The 17,628-nt window shown below is 38.5% G+C and overlaps 2 protein-coding genes across 2 annotated transcripts; one reads left to right on the forward strand and one right to left on the reverse strand.

The window, feature by feature from the left end:
* Window positions 1-4,755: 4,755 nt before the first annotated feature.
* On the forward strand, window positions 4,756-6,676 carry LOC105390687 (alpha/beta-gliadin A-V). The gene is made up of 2 exons (XM_038108547.2): window positions 4,756-4,914; window positions 5,063-6,676. Exons 1-2 carry the CDS (start codon window positions 4,903-4,905, stop codon window positions 6,566-6,568), a joined length of 1,518 nt encoding a protein of 505 aa, XP_037964475.2. The 5' UTR covers window positions 4,756-4,902; the 3' UTR covers window positions 6,569-6,676.
* A 176-nt stretch (window positions 6,677-6,852) lies between these two features.
* On the reverse strand, window positions 6,853-13,067 carry LOC105390675. Its single transcript, XM_038108552.2, has 7 exons — window positions 12,807-13,067; window positions 9,909-9,935; window positions 9,770-9,796; window positions 9,425-9,639; window positions 9,216-9,278; window positions 7,154-8,444; window positions 6,853-6,970 (listed from the first exon to the last, which is right to left on the reverse strand). The coding sequence occupies exons 1-7, from the start codon at window positions 12,894-12,896 to the stop codon at window positions 6,914-6,916; spliced, it is 1,770 nt and encodes a 589-aa protein (XP_037964480.2). The 5' UTR covers window positions 12,897-13,067; the 3' UTR covers window positions 6,853-6,913.
* Window positions 13,068-17,628: the final 4,561 nt, after the last annotated feature.

Below are 17,628 nucleotides of genomic sequence, written 5' to 3' on the forward strand. Positions count from 1 at the left end.
AGGTCTTTTCTTGTGGTCCTGTACTTGGACAGTCATAGTAGCAGCATTGTATAGACACCTCAACACCCCGATATAGCGACAGTCGATTTAGCATCTCTCCAAGGAGTCCAAAACTGCCCGTCTCGATGGAGACGAAGGCTTTCTCATAGTCTTCAAAGGCTAGACACAGAGGCTTATTATACTCTTCGGTCTTCTGTATAATCTGCCTTACTGTGTAGATCTATTGTACTAAAGTCTTTTCGAAACCCAGCTTGCTCTGGGGGCTGAAACTCGTCGAACTTTTAGGCAAGACGGTTCGTCGATCAATATCCTTCAATAAAATATTGTTAAATTTCTGAAAATTATTTTCTATTGTCTTATGTCTTGTCTTGTCTTTTATGAATTTGAAGGCTTTATTTAAGTCATCTGAAGAATACCGTCTTCGTTTAGGTGGCATCCCGTTGATGATGGTTTGCGCACTGTAACAAAATACATCGGTCGGATATTGGCCACTTCACCACTAAATACTGGCCACCTATGCCAGTAACTGAATTTAATTGATAAAAGTGCGTGATATTTTGCCACACGATACTACAACTTATAAATATTGTGAAAACAGTCGATTTTCATCTAAATAGAGTACTTGCATTTTTATTTAGTTATTGGCATAGGCGGCCAGTAACAGAAAATTTGCAATATATTGATTCAATTATTGGCCACCTCCAAAAACTCACCTTCCCAAAGGTAATTGCATGAAACTATAATATATTAATAAAACTTACCATTAACACCATATAAATATGCTAAAAAAATCACTTAAATTGCGTTCTATGGCCAATAATGTCAATTTTGAAGAAATGTGTTTCGTTAAGAAATACGTTACTCTGAAGCGTACACGCGGAAGTCCGACCGCCAACTGTCAGAAAAAGGCGGCATAGTATGGCGCTTCTTTTCATAGTGGCAAAAAATTGTACTAAAATCAAAGTCAATTAGATAACAAAGTTCTATTAAAAAACACAGATGGCAGGTGATGCCTCATTCCTTATTTTATGTTTTTTAAGTTTATAGTGGCCAGTAACTAACGATGGCTAATAACTGGCAGTTTTACCCTATTTACCTACTAAGTAAAACTTTCTTTCCTTTGTTGCTTTAATCCGTAAAGAGACAGACTCAAATAAGCTCTCCTTTTATGTTTGACAAAAATAACTAATACTAGCAGAAAATCTTTATCCTTATTAAACCTATTCAAGTATTTACTGCTTTATAATCAAGTTATCTATGACTATGATACTTATAGATAACTTGAATACCTATTATTACCTACCAACCTAGGTATTCCTAGGTTTCCTTGTACCTCCTGTGGGTGGGTTCCGCTCATGTCGCATAATCTTTATTGACCAAAACTCATTTCGCATAACTCGTATGGTCTAAACTTTTTTGGCCGAACCATCACTTTGCCAAGACTTATGTGGCATAAGGCTCGTTTCGTCTAAAACTCTTTAGGCACAATCTTTAAACACCTAAGTTTCGTTTGCTCAAATTTATGTTCGTCTATACCTATGTATAATCTTGTTTCTCCTAATGTTATCTTAATAAATAATATATTAAGTATGTAGTAAATGTACAAATCGTGGTATTTTTCTCCTACATCCCGAAAATCACGGTATTGTATAATCAAAAAATCGAAAGTTAACGACCAATATAATTAATACAAACCCCATGAGATCGAAACCTAAAAATAGGTGCGACGACGAGCAAAGCGAGGAGGAGCGTGTTAGGTGCACATGTTCATCAAAATCAAAGCGGAGCGCAGCGAAGCGGAGCGGAGCGTTTTCCAAACAGCGGAAACAATACAAGGCACCAGTTTGCGCTATGTAAGGAGACGCTCCGTCAAAGTTAAAGCCAAACGAATATTATTACTTTGTATAAATGTAATAAACCTATGCCATAGCATTATTAGGCTATTCAAGATTTGGCCATACCATTATTAGGCTAAACAATGTTATGCGAAATAACTTTTTACTAAACGAGATTTATGCCATACGATTTTCGGCGTAACGAGACTTTGACCAAACGTTACTATGCAATACGAGATTAGGCAAATAAATCTTATGCCAAAAAAGGTAGAACCCCTGTGGGTTGGCTGGTAGAAAATACTTTTAGCTTTAAGAATTAACCCTTTGGACACTTAATTTATACATATTCGTCCAATGGCGGAAAGAGCAGGCGGTTCAAGAAGTACACCCTGTTCTAGATTATAGAGATGAGAATAGAGCTACTGAACTAAGAATTTAGGTTCTTCTACGTCACCTACAAGTTGAAAGGTTACCTTGCAAGGGTTAACGAAAATACTTTCTCCCTCCTTATCTATGCATACGAACAATACAATATTTGAAGCACAATATTATCTAACGGAATTATCTATTGTGTATTGCGACACGGCGCGGAGCCGCGGCAGTAATATGTTGTCACGGTTGAGGTGCAAATTGTACGCAGGTTCGTCACACAATTTCACTGTTACCTCAACGTTTACTTATCCTAGAACTGGGTGTGCGCTGAGACTAATTTCCGTGGACTTAATAAAACTATAGCCTACTTTAATTTTATAAGTACCTACCTACCTGCAGCAAAGTTTTGCGATGAAAAATGGTTGGAGATTTTTTTTGTCATCCTGAAAATGTATTGAGGTTTTTTCAAGGAATTTATGTTGCTGAGCACTGAATCATAAACTTATTTTCTGATACTTAATTAACTATACATTTGACCATTTAACATACATAAATTTTAGCAGGCATGTCAACAAAATATACAGGCGTAAGTAATAACTATAGACCCTTAGCAAGCTAGAGTACGACAAAGCAAACTTTGCAACGGCATAGTTTTTTTTCTTTTTCTGGTAGTTAGCCAGAAATTAACGAAGAAGAGTAAGTCGTACCACGTCATTGCCAGAACTTTTTTTTAACTGTGGTGTTGGCACTACTTGTTTCTCTAACAAAGTTAGCGGACTCTATACTATGTAAGTCTGTTAAATTAATAAAAGTGTCAACAGAAACTGATGATTACGATATAACAATAACTCCGATTGTTTGTCAGTGTCGAAAATATGCGACTTTTTCCGGCACTTACCTGAGCTGTGTGACCTACGAGGATTGCATGGGTTATGGATTCATTGAATAACATGTAAAAATGTAAACATCGTCTTGGCCATAGTTTTCGCTAATGCCTATTCAAAACCTTAAAGAACTACTATGTATTATGTAGGTTGTAGTCTGGTGTAATGATTGTAGTATATGTAGCTTATTTTTTTAAGTAGAACAGTGACAGTTTTGCTAACACAATGATTATTCAATGGATTATAGAATTTCTCTTTCTCCCTATATTTAGAATGCTGAACTAACGTTGCTAGGTATTGTACCTATACGCAGTGTAATACATGTAAGTATACGATGCTGGTTTAGAATTACAGCATGTAAGTATGAAAGAGATCATACGTACATAACACAGACAGACTTACCTACATCTACAGTGGTACACCTATTCAATGATAACCGTAACACTGAATCAGGAAAAGATATAAAATTACAACTAACTATTGCGTAATCTTGTATCATCATCATCCCGTAATCATTCACTGCTGTGGATATAGGTCTCTATGAAGGAACACTTTAAACCCTATGTGACAAAAACCAATTAAGTATTGTATTAAATTAAGCACCTATGTTTATTAAGGCGGCGTGACACTTGAAGGAACAGATAATAGGGTTCTTAGTTCCCGATAAACCTTTAGTGTAAAAGTGATTTGGATCGCAGAGTACTGACATTACTTGCAGATAATATCTCTAATCACCTAAACTAAGTTACAAAGTACTACTACTACTATAATCATATTTTAAGTACAGTACGGAGGGGTCTACGGGAGCTTTCTTGAGTAACGTTGTGATGTATTAATGATTGTATCAAAATATCCAGCCCACCCTGGCCAGTCAGCGGCTGATGCTTCATATTCATTCTTGCTTATGTTTACATTACACCTGAAAAATCTGTCCTGTACAGTTTCATATCGGTATGTATAACAGATTATATTGCAAACAATATGTGCGGTCGTACTGGTTTTTAAAGAGTCGATCCACCAATTCGTTGTCGCAGTGATGCAACTTTGTCTATTTAGACAAGTCATCACGCCATAAGCCATGCCTTTTTGAGGTAAGTACTAATGATTAATGAATGGCAGGTCATAGCACTGGAGAATAGAATTTTTGTGTTAAGAATTCAGATAATTGGTGACCTACTGAGAAACAATGGGTTAATTTAGAAAATATTGACTTATATGTTAATTGGATATTAATGCCTTGCTGAAAGGTCATCGAATGAAATTGCTATTGCTACCAAAATTGTCAGACTATTTGCAATGTAATAGGTAAATTAGGACAAAGTTGTTATCTTATTCTTTACGGTGGCTAAGTGAAGGTTAAGTTCGAAGTAAGTAGACGAAATAAACGCTATGGTGCTCAACATAAATTTCTCTGCAGTTTAATTCGTAGCGGCACCATTTTGAGGAGTAAAGTAACGACGTAAATAAGTTAAGTAGGTACAACTTATTGGATACATTTTAAACCATCACGACACATATCACAATAAACGTCTGGGAATGAGCAGGAAAATGTTATGTTGTGATAACGAGCATAGACCAAAGAACTCATAAAACATCTAGTTGAAAACTGCAAGTTCGAGTGTAAAGTTTATACTCGTAACCAGCGACACGTTGACTCGACCGCGACTCACACTAATGTAGTTAGATAGTGTTTGTAAACATCGGCGAGGCGACGCCGCATCTTCGCAAGCTTCCACCGTAGAGGTGGTGCTTCTTATAAAAACAGTGCGGAGTCCGAGCTGCGACACACACCGACTCGCACCAGCGGAGCCATGAGGACCGCAGTAAGTGTCAACAAAAAAGTGAAACCCGTGAACCATCGTTCTTCCAATGTCAATTTACTTAGCGCAATTTCACTGATCAAATAGTGCCACCGGAGTTACAAAAGTGATGTGTTTTTTAGAAATTAAGCAGTGATTGTTTGTTTTTCAGGTAGTTTTGTTATCGCTGGTGGCGGCCATAGCGGCGGAGGCTCCGTACCACCTGCCGCGGCCGGCTGCGCATGCGCCTTCCTTCAACTACCCTCAGAACCCGGCGCCTGCGCCGCGGCCGCAGCCCCGGCCCCAGCCGCAGTACATCAACTACCCCCCCGCCCCGCAGCCGCAGTACCAGCCGCAGCCGCAGCCCCAGCCCCAGTTCCAGCCCCAGCCCCAGCCCCAGCCCCAGTACCAGCCACAGCCTCAGTACCAGCCTCAACCCCAGCCGCAACCACGGCCTCAACCGCAACCTCAACAAAACTCACAAAGTGGTTACAACTATCAGCAACCCGCCGTTGTACCTAACTTGGCACCACAGCCAAGACCACAACCTCAGCCAACGTTACCAGCTCCTCAGCCGAGTTACCAAGCACCTTCAGGCCCTCAGCAGTCTTATAATTACCCTGCTCCTCAGCCTGCTCCTCAACCAGCTCCTCAACAGTCTTACCAAGTCTCCCAACAGTCCTACCAAGCTCCTCAACAATCTTACCAATCACCTCAACAATCATACCAATCTCCTCAGCAGTCTTACCAATCCCCTCAACAATCTTACCAAGCCCCACAACAGTCTTACCAGGCTACACAGCAATCGTACCAGGCCCCACAGCAGCAGTCGTATCAAGCTCCTCAACAGGGTTACCAAATCTCCCAGCCCATCCCTCAACCTCAACCAGCACCTATTCCTCAGCAACAATATAACGTTCCGCAACCTCAGCCCCAACCACAGCCCCAGCCGCAACCCCAGCCTAGTCCATCGTATGGCGTGCCTCAACAGTACTCGCCCGCGGTTCAGCCCCGCCAGCCCGCCCCCGCTCCAGCTCCCGCACCCACTCCTGTCCCAATAGTCCAACAACTGCCGCAACAGCAACCCCAGTCGTACAGCTTCCTCCCGGCCGTCCAGCCCGAACAGAGCTACCAGCAGCCGCAGCAATCCTACCAACAGAACCAACAGTCGTTCTCCCAGCAGTCCGTCTCCAGCCAGCAGGGATACAACTACCAACAGCCAGACCAGTCATCAGTCTTCCAATACTCATCTCAGCTGCCACTGCAGTCGCAGGGTGGAAGCGGTCTCTCCTCGGACGTGTCTAGCTACCAGGCGGACAACAACCAGTACAGCTCATCGCAAGGACAGGCCATCAGCCAGAGTCAAGGTCAAGCGGCGCCGCACAGTGCGTTGGACTCGGTGACCGTCGACCACGTGCAGAACATCCTGCGGGACAACGAGCACAGCGCGGCTCGCAGCGCAGGCTACGTGTCGCTGGTGTCCGGCATCTCGCTGGAGGCGGCACAGCCTAGCATCGAGCTGGGCTCCTTCGTGCACAACTCGCCGCTGTCCAGCGGCTCCGGCGCTAGTCTCTCCGCCTCGAGCTCGTCCTCGTCCACGTCCTCGTCCACGGCCCTGGCGCCCTCGCCGGCGAGACCCTCCACACAGTACGGGTTACCAGCCGTCATCGACAACTAAGTAATTTAGGTTAAGTTGCGAACAACTAAGAAATGTAAATAGCTAAGTTTAATGTTGTGTGATAATTTTTGAAACGACTTTTGTAAATAAACTATTTTCTTACGTGACTACGATTTGTTTTATTTCTTAGCATTTCAAAATTTTATTTGTATTGTAATTTAGGTCAAAGCACTGTTCGTAAGCTTAGAAGTGATGGCAGTCATCATAATATCACATTAGATGCCTCCAATATAGGTATTATGTTAATAATGATTTAAACCTACATTACTTTAGAAAACAATAAATCATCAAATATTTTTTTTATTTAAAATCTTTTATATTTCATAGGTTCACAGCACAGTTAACTCAATTCAATTTCTCTGGGCAAATCACTTTCATAAATATTGGGTAACAATTTGGTATCTGGAAATTAAAGAATATTTTTTATCATAAGAAGGTCAAGATGTTGTTTTATCAGTTGGAGATGTATTTAGCCCATTCAATTATGGCCTAGGATAGCCTAAGGGTACTTAATTCCTCTACTGAATTGAATTTATAATTTTAATTCAATGTTTGCAGAATCAATTTTAATACTTCGTAACTTACCAAGTGTATGGAGAGTCGCGAAGTTTGAGCTTCGTCACTGACACATCTGCTGGGTTGTCTGCCTACCGGGACTTGCTGGACAGTGGTACAATCGCCGAGTCTCATATCACTGTCATAGTTCCCTGCATATGGATACTTGCATTCGTTGCTAAACCGATGCTGCATTTCTGATACTGCTGTTGCAGAGTTTTCTTGACTGGGACATTCGATGCAATCGTTACACTCAGCTTCCTCAGGCTTTTGCCTAACAAGCTGAGTATTTTTATCCTTATTCCTCTTTTTATTTGCCTCCTGTTTTCTTTTCAACGCGAGTGTTTCCTTAGTAGATATTCTAGGCGTTTGACAACAAACAGGTATGTCAGGTGACTCTTTAGAAGATTGCCGTATTTCTTTTGCTGTTGTAGATTTTTCTGGAGTGGAGCATTCCATACAAGCACCACACTCGGCTTCCCCTAGCGTTGGTTTAATGAGTTCAGGGTTTTTTTTCTTACTTTTATTTTTCTTTTCACGAGCAATTGACTCTTTAGTAGTGGCTTCTTGACAACATACAGGTATGACTAGCGACTCCTCTTTTTTGGGAAGTTGATAATCAAATGGTTTTATAGTAGGGGTGTTTTCTTCATCTCCGTTCACTGTGCCGCAGGAACACTCTTTCAGCGGTTGACAATAGCATAATAATTTCATATCAGTTTTTTCTTTTTTGGAGCGTTTAGGATATTTTACCACTTTGTCTAATTTGGAAGGTGTTGGACAAGGACAAGTTACCTCTCGCAGTTTATCGTCAATGCTTTCATCTTCACACAGGCACTTTAGAGTAGGCTGTTTTACACGTTTATTTTTCTTGACAGGAGTTGCTTTTGAACATGACGGTATTGCAATTGGATCTTCAGGACAGGCACATGGTGGATCCGGGTTTTTTATCTTATCGTCATCATCGCACTCGCAGTTTACTTGCGAGTCTGTCCGAGGTTTCGATTTTTTGGACGTCTTTTCTGATCTGAAATCATTAGTAGGCAGCGCTGATGATGATTCATCGGGACATGGGCAAATTTTACTTGGCATTTCACTTTCTTTGTTAGAATTTGAAAACTCTGTCGATGGAGCCGTTAGTTTAATTAGGCGTTCTTTAGCTGGTCTATGAAACTCGCCCTCACATGCGGGAACAGGGCGCAGGTTTTGACAATTTTGCTGAATGGTGGTGGCCTTTGGAGGCAGCACACATGCCTGACAGCAACTCTCTTGCGTCTCTAGCATGTTACTTTGGCTAGGTGGACATGAATTATTCTGCTTCCTGTAAGGCAAATAGTCTTTATTTATACTTTATTTTCTTTCTAGTAGGTATATTTTAGGATGCTTTGGTTGTTGGTATATTCTACCATCAGTCAGTTTTACTACTAAGCAGCTATTTATGAATGTACTACTTCGTGGGTACACAAACAAACACCTGACAGACAGGTACCTACACCGATGTATGTACAGTGTACAGTGCGACAAACTTATCTGTTCCGGTGACAGTTAACTAAATGGGTCCATATCTCATTATTTACTAATAAATTATATATTGATATAGATTAGATGGGTTTATTAAAACCGCAAGGGTAAATTACCATTACTTAAGTCTTAAAGAATGAAGAAATATTAGATATTTGCGTGAGCACTTACCGGAACAGATAAGTTTGTGGCACTGTAACTCTATCCACCTTCCCTATTGTAAAGGAAACTACAGGTAGATGTATATTAATAGCTGGTGTCATATTTTCTACAAACGTTGTGTTTTTTTAAGTTTTTTCTTCTGTGTCTACAACCGCCACGATTCAAGTCGGTCGACGTACGGTCCTCACTCAATCCCATTTGTTTTTTTTATTTAAAGTACAGATTATCCGCCGCGTACTGAGTACGATATCCCGTAGCCCTACGGCGCGCCCAGGAGCCTCAGCACATCAGCCAGGTGACCTGGTGGAAAATCGAAGAGGGCACCAACGCATTTGCCCAGCCGGACAGCTTTCTTGCAAGTTAAGTTAGTTTATTTCCCCCTTTCCCTTACATTTAAGTATTTACTTACATCGTATAAAGCTGAAACTGCTGAAAGGCATACTCCTTATCAACTTTGGCTTCACCACACCGGCTGAAAGGAACAAGGTAAGTTAAATAATTGAATCTGTAACACAAACACGTACATTGCTATTAAACTTGTTTCAGGAGCTATGAATGCGAAGACATACTTGTCTACTTATTTACCATAGAAGAAAGATATAGGTATTGCGAACTTACCAATCCGTTTCAGTGGTTTTAATTTGTCCCTTTCTCTCCAGTTGCTCTCTAATATACTCCTGGTACTTGCAGTCGAGCCAGCTGGCGAATGAAGACAGGTTTATCTCCACGGGGTATGACTGAGAGGCCTCTACTGTACTTTGTCGACTCAATTTATTTCCTTGTTCTATTATGCACGGTCTGCTCTGCGCATACGTCGGACAACAGTTTCTATCCTAAAACAGGTTATAAGGGTTAAGTATTTTAGCTATTAAACAGAGAGCTTTCATGAATAATCTCATGTAGGCTTGAAATTAAAATTAAATACAAAACTCATGTGCGTAAAAAATCGGATTTGTATCGGACCTGGCGATTCTTCAGTGCCTTCTGTTTCTGTAACCAAATAGGTTTTAGTAAGATGGTAGGATATAAGAGAAAAGTAAAACAAAATTTTACTTTACTTACTTTACTTTACTTAGTAACGCTTTTATAGGTAAGTACTTACCTTTTTTGTCGGGCAAAATTTTCTTTCCTATAATAAAAAAAAAAATAAGAATATAGTATCGAGTAGATACTTACAGGTACATACAGGGGAAATAAAAATAGATACTTAGCACTTTTTACTATAAGTAGCCAATATAATCGCTTATCTGTGATTATGAACATAACTATAGCTGAACATAAAAGAGTAGAGAATAATTGAGGGCGTGGCAATCTAAGAAAGTGGCCACACTATTATAGTATAGAAAACGGACAAAAGTATCACGATACTTTAGCAGAAAAAATCAAAACGAGAAATGTTTCAAATATTTAATAATTATAAAATGCCACTTTTTGGGGAGGTTTATGTAAAGAGAAGAAATTAGTAGGGGAGAGGGGGGCAGTCTCGAATGATTTTCATTAAATCAAATCAACTGTAACTTTTATTTCATTGTGTATTTCATAATGTTTTTTGCACTGGAACATGTGTTGGTTATTATCCCATTATGTAATTACTATAAAAGAAAAGTGATAGTATCACACATCGATATTTTATTACAGTTTTTTCTTCCTCAGGAAAAAGTTCAAATGTGCCCCGGCAATTCTTCTAAAACTGTGTTTACCGATTTACAATACAATACATATTGAATTCAAATTCAAATTCAAATTCATTTATTGCAAGTCACATTGTGGAATTAGGTGGTAATGAGTTCATTAGTTACAAATGTGACACCCTGTAAGGGCGCAGCAACCAGAGGGGCTTAAAATTACTTAAGTACCTACTTATCTCATAACATGCATTATATTTTGAATAAGGTAATAACAATTTTTATAAATATCTATACAAATTAACAATATTCATCAAAAAATTATAATATCATAATAAATTATTAAAATCTTAAATAATATTGATAAGCACTACTAAATAATGATATAAATATACATTGAATTATTATAGTTAAAGAATAAAAATAAAAAAATATCATCTATTAATCGAATTAACATTTAATTAAGAAGAGACTATTTATTAAATTACGACTACTTATGATTCACCATTATCATCAAAAAATTCTGTTATTGTATAGTAGCTCTTTTCAATTAGGTATCGCTTTAAAGACTTTATGAATACTTCGTACGTTTTTGAATTTTTAATTACGTTTGGTATTGAATTATAAATCTTGATAGCCATAGAGTGGGGCCCTGTTGTATACATCTTTAATTTTGAGAAGGTAGTTTTTAGTTTATTTTGGTATCTGTTATTTCTTCTAGATAACTTGATTGGGGAGTATAGGTTTGATTGTTTTTTAATAAATTTACATGATTCTAGTATATAGATTGACGTGAGCGTAAGAATACCATATTTTATAAAATAAGGCTTACAGGAATCCATTTGGTCTATATTAGCTAAGATTCTAATACATTTCTTTTGTAGTGTGAATACATCTTTTATATTTGTAGAGTTTCCCCATAAAATTATACCATATGAAAGTCTAGAGTGAGCGTAAGCGTAATATGATGCGAGAGCTGCTTTGAAATTCGTAACTTTTTTTAAATGAAATAGTGCATAGATGAACGACGATAACTTTTTTGATAAGTTTTCAATATGTGTTTTCCAGTTTAAATTGTGATCTAGGTCAATACCTAATATTCCTTGATTTTCCTGCAACAAATTATTTAATTGGTCAGAAAAGCAGTGACTTGCAAATTATTATGTCTGGGGAATTTATACCGACTCTTAAATATTCTTACACATATTTTTACAATAGTTACTCTAACACGGAGAGACCGACGACACCTACAGCTGTAAAACTTATCGATACCCTTTTTGAGTCGGGGGATAGTAAAAAAGTATCTAGACCCGATGTTTTAACAACATTAGCATCCAGACCCTGATGTCATGTAACGTTTGACACTAGTATTTTGTAACCTCTGTAAGAATAACAAATACACATTGAAACGCATTCTATTACATCAAAATAGTACTTTTTTACAAGAAATATAAGCAATGTATGTTAATGGTTAGAAATTAAGTACCTACTCACCAGTATAAAACGCTGCTCTTTCATAAACATCGTATATATTGACTAATACTTCTCCAGCCTCATTCTCCGCCAAACATCGTAGGTAAACGCTGTAAATCATCTGTCTAGCTTCGCTGCGAATGGTTTTATTCATTTTCATCTCGTGAACAAACTCAACAATCCACAAAACTCCAAAATTAAGCAAAATTCGATTTGTTTATACAGGAACAGGGCGAGTTTGACATTCAAACCATAGAAACAGACCACAAATCACAAGTTTTTTTTTTATTGCCAGGTTTAAATCTGTTTAGTTCCAAAAACATTAATCTCTACTCTTTTGTGTTCAGCTATATTAAGTATTGTTACACCTACCGAGTAGAGTGGCGAGACAATATCCTCGGCCGATCTTCGACCAATGAACGCCTAGCAATTGACCGAGTGCTCGGCCGAAGATACTGTCTCGGTGTACCTAATCAACCTTGTACATGTCCCCAAGGTCTAAACTACCTTCCTAAGCTTGGACCATTTCACACCACGCTGCCTGGTCCACTGCGGGTCGGTGGGTTCACATTATTTAGATGTGCTAAAACTAGATAAGTATGCAGGTTTCCTCACGATGTTTTCCTTCACCGTAAGAGCGATGGTATACATTGTACTTAAATTCAAAGAACTCATTGGTACATTTCAGCGCCGGGATTCGGATCTGTATCCCTGGCGTGAGAAGTGGGCGCTTACCCGACTGAGCTACCACTGCTCTACCATGGTTTTGACTGTCATCAGCTCTTGCGAGCTCATCTGAAGGAGCAACCGTTTCAAGCCAGCTCGGTCTACACTGGCTTCCCTTGAGGATACTGACCCCTAGGTTAGATTTTTGTACGTAAGTAACTCTAAAACTAACATACCTTTGTATACCAGTCAAGCGCTTTTGCGAAACAGCTACCCTTCTTAGCATCGGAGCTATCCTCACATGAAGGTCTTGGAAGGTTTGACATGTTGAGATATTGTTCTTATTGGGTGGGTAACTAGAGTTAATCTGAAATCTTATTATATACTACGATTTGGAAGCATTTGGTGGCTATTTTGTTATATTATACACTCTATATTTCATACGAGCAAAAATTTAACCCAGTTTGTTTTGAAGTTAGGTTAGGTATGGTATAACATTGACATCATTTGACATTGATTTCTTATCTTGTCTATGGGGGTATTTATTCATTCACAGTATTAGGCCGTGTCCGCACCGCGAATATTTTTCCGCGCGGAATTTCGAATACTATAGGAGTATCCGCACTTGCGGAAAAAAAATCAACAGGCGAACTTCGTTCGCGGAATATAATTCGCGGTGCGGACCCGGCCTTAGTGCAAGAGCAAAGAACATTGCTTTCTGAAAGATACATTTTTACTTGCAACTTTAACTAAAATAATTATGTGTTTAGTGTGTTACAGGTGTAATCCGGCCTAGTGCGAGTTGTACAATAGAAGTACATTTGATGGGCTTGTTAGTAAATAAGCATGGGTAAAGTCCACTTTTTAAGAGTATGTATAGAGATCAAAATCACATAGCAAATTTGCTTTGTGATCAAAATACTAAGTATAAAGTCAATGGTAGAGATCATTCTCGTGATTGGTCTTATTAAAGTTAAAAAAAAGTACTGTTCTTAAAAGTTTAAAAGTGGACTTGTCACTATTGAACTAGAGTTCTGAGACCCAGTATATTAATCGTACTTTACCTAGTGCATACGCTGATAATGAGCTAGTATATGTTGCCTTATCCTAGAGTCTTTAATTATATATGTCGGTCACTACAGGCCATAGCCTACTAGATCAAATACGACTGAATGTTTATTAAGTAAACATAGAATACGTGGGTTTTGTCACTATAAACTATGCTGATATCCTTGCTATTTATCATATTGGTCGATGCTTCAAAAGTGGTCACTTACAGAAACTTTTACACACTTATTAATAACTTAGAATCGACCAACGAAAGTACGTATCTACTGGTAGTACTTAAGTATCTAGCTTAACACGTAGAGGTATTACAGTATGTATACCTGATAGATATGAAATACTACATTAATTTCTTTTGCAGTTTACTTGTTAATTTGTATGCATATTCATCATTGTTTTTTCAAACATATACATATTATTTCATAAATCCTTCATATCTGGATTGTGTGTACTTACGTATTATATTTCAGGCAAAAACATCTGCTCAGAAAAGTCAGAAAGTAATACATCTATTGTGTCTTCAACTACCAGCAAAATGATACCAAGAGGTACCACGATGAGTTATTTTAGTTTAGGGTCGAGTTTGCAAACATCTGTTTTTTCCACGACATCTGAATTGGTGCCTTAAACCTTGCAAAGGGAGTGTCACTTATAAAATACCTACCTATATACAATGTATATAGGTAGGTATTATACATATTATAGTTATTCCTACTTAGTCAGCAACGTTTACAAATGCATAAAATCATGCAAGAGAAGTCACTAAACTAAATAAGGTACCTAGTTACTTATAATCAATTTATTACTTTCTGAAATCACTGGACTAGGATTTGTCACCTTGGTGGTCACCTTGGTTCTCTCGTCTGTGGACACGCTAAGGGGACGTCTCCACAGACGAGAAAATTACGATAAGTTGATGTTGAGCGCGCACTCAACCACTCGTTGAGCATCGCATCGACAATATCGCCCTGTGCTATGAGAGTATATAGAAATGCGTGGCAAGACGATAGTATCGTAGCGATTTCCTCGCCTTTGGAGGCGGCCCCTAAAGCTGCGTACAGACCGGCCCAACAAACGCCCAACGATGGATATTTGTCATACATAATACAGGGTAGATTGCAGCAACGAAGGTCAACGAAACCCGTTCGTTGGTGTTCGTTTGGCCGGTCTGTACGCAGCTTAAGAAGAATGCAGGCTTTTCCGATTTCCCCTATAATCTTATACAAATTTGCAGATCCATTGTGCAAATTGGATGATTACATTAACAACTTCATATTCGATGGAGACAGCTATGGTAAGTCTTTTTAAATTGTTACTAATAATATTGCCCTTCCTGTTATCTGTTATCGTTTATATCTGTAGGCTGTACGTAAGCACGATACCTACCCAATAAATGACCAAATGTCATAAACAATTTTCCCCAAGTAAGTATTAACTTGGTAAGCCTAACTGCCTCTGTGGTCTAGTGGTAGAAGCTTCGCTTCATGACCCAGAGGTCCCGGGTTCGATTCCCGGGTGGGACCATCAATTTGTGTTTCTAAATTGTGGTTCTAAGTTTGGTTAGGACATAGAAGGCTGATCACCTGATGTCCGAAACAGTGAAACGATCCATGCTGTCGGATGGGCATGTAAAGCAGTCGGTCCTGCGCCTAGCTCTCTCCAGTCGTGTCGGTCAATCCGTCCCATTGGGCTATGAGAGTGATGGAACAGAGAGTGCTCCTGTGTACTGCGCACACACTTGGGCACTATAATCTACTCCTGCGTAGATGGCTGATCTCAATTGAGATTGGCCGCCGTGGTCGAAATTCGGCTAGGAGGACATTATTATTTATTATTTATTATTATTACTCTGAGGTTTTAACTAATTACCTACACATTTTGATGACATTAAATACCATGTTTAATCATACAGGTCGGGAGTCATACTGTAAATACCAAGAAGACGAACAATCTGATAGAACCATCTTTCCCACTGGAAGCATTAATCGGTAAATATGGAGAATGAACTGCTGGGTCCCTGTAGGTAAATAAAAAAAAAACTAGATGGTGACAGCACATTTTTCTATGATTTTAGCTTCAGTCCCATTGTGAAAGTTGCTCTGTAAGTCGGGTACATTATCCTGGATAGGGAAAGTCACTAATAAAATTCCATCATACGTATACAAATTAACATAGGGCCGAGTCTTGGGCAACTCGCCAGGCGTACACATGTCAGCCATGCCATCGTATAATACATGTATAAAGACGAAGCACCCCTTTCGGCTTCCCAAACCACTTGCAACACCCTGTATAATAGGGAATATGCAAGTCGTTCAAATAAAGGTCAAATATTATTTATAATAAACTTTGTTATTTCATAGCTACGACCCCATCAATATTTTTGATTATAATTTATTTTTGAGCAAGTAAATGAAGTTGAAAAGTACAAAAAAACTTCGGTAAATTCTAACTTCAGAGAAACGTCACCCATTTTCTTAGGGCGGATGTGACGTCAAAATTCTTTATATATCAATCTCAGAATAATAACTTCTTTGCGTTTACGGCGGAAGTTAAATAAATGTCAAGTGTAAACAAAGAAATATTAATGTCACCGAGTGTTTGTGATGCTCGTTGTGATCAGATATGATGTATCGCATAAAAATTCTTCCAATAGATCCTAGCCTCCTATAACCTCTCCACTTCTTGTTTGATATGCTTGTTTATTTGCAAAGTTTAGGACTTTTTATATTTTTTGTTGGTAGTGTATGGGCTGCCACTAGTTGTTCTATTGTAATGAGGCGTAAACAGCCATCGCTAGACAACGAGCCACTCAGATATGCTCCATATTGCAACACAATAAAATTAAATTTGTATTGCAAGTATTATGACATGAACATGACACAAGTTGCTCTTTCTACTTTTATGTTATAATGGCAGTCGTTAGTATATTTCAAAAGTTGTTATTTTTTTCTAAATTAAGTTATGGAAGAATTCTCGTAATCTGAAGAACTGGACACATTAAATTTATTACGCAGTATGAACGAGTAAACTGTGGCCAGCTGCGGAAAAGTACAGCAAAGACTATTGAAAAGTCGAGAGCCGTGTGCCCAAATATTAGGGAATATGCATATATTTTTTTTATACTCTTATTAGGTATATATGATTACACTGATTAGTAATAGTAGTTTTTATTATAAATAAAAGATAATATGTATGTTATACGTTGTTATTTATGTAGACTTAAATTCGGGAATAATCATGTAGCATGTGAAAGAAAACATCGTGAGGAAACCTCAATATTTAGATTAAGCACATTTAGATATGTGAACCCACCAATCCGCAGTGGACCAGCGTGGTGGGAAATGGTCCAAGCTTAGGAAGGGGGTTTAGACCTTTGAGATATGCACAATGGTTCCATTCAAGAGAGCCAGGTGTAGGTTCTTACACCCCCACAGATAATAGAATAGAATGACCCACTAACCCTAGTCTCTCTTACTGAGAACCAAAGTTACAGTAAGTACTTACATACAATACAAATATTACTTTATATTCATATTGCCATAATAGCGTAATATTGTGTACAAAGGGGGTTCCCCTCATCTGGCCTAATCTTTATTGCCCAAAACTCGTTTGGCATAACTCGTATGGTCTAAACTTTTTTGGCCGAATCATCGCTTTGCCAAGACTTATGTGGCATAAGACTCGTTTTGCATAAAACTCTTTTGGCACAATCTTGAAACACCTAAGTCGCGTTTGCTCAAATTTATGTTCGTATACCTATGTATAATCTTGTTTTTCGTAATATATTATCTTAATAAATAATATATTAAGTAGGTATGTAGTAAATGTACAAATTGTGATATTATTCTTCTACATCCCGAAAATCACGATATTGAATGATCAAAATATCGGAATTGAATGACCATTATAATTATTACAACCCCATGGGATCGAAACCTAAAGATAGGTGCGACGACGAGCAAAGCGAGGAGGAGCGTGTTAGGTGCACATGTT

This window comes from Plutella xylostella, chromosome 15 (assembly GCF_932276165.1).
Source record: "Plutella xylostella chromosome 15, ilPluXylo3.1, whole genome shotgun sequence".
In the NCBI taxonomy this organism is placed as follows: Eukaryota; Metazoa; Arthropoda; class Insecta; order Lepidoptera; family Plutellidae; genus Plutella; species Plutella xylostella.

Coding starts and splice junctions, on each gene's coding strand:
- LOC105390675 (XM_038108552.2), bottom strand. CDS start 12,896: ATGTCAAACCTTCCAAGACCTTCATGTGAGGATAGCTCCGATGCTAAG. Junction 9,797..9,908: donor AATTTTGCCCGACAAAAAAG/GTAAGTACTTAC, acceptor ATTTGGTTACAG/AAACAGAAGGCACTGAAGAA. Junction 6,971..7,153: donor CGCGACTCTCCATACACTTG/GTAAGTTACGAA, acceptor TTTAATTTCCAG/ATACCAAATTGTTACCCAAT.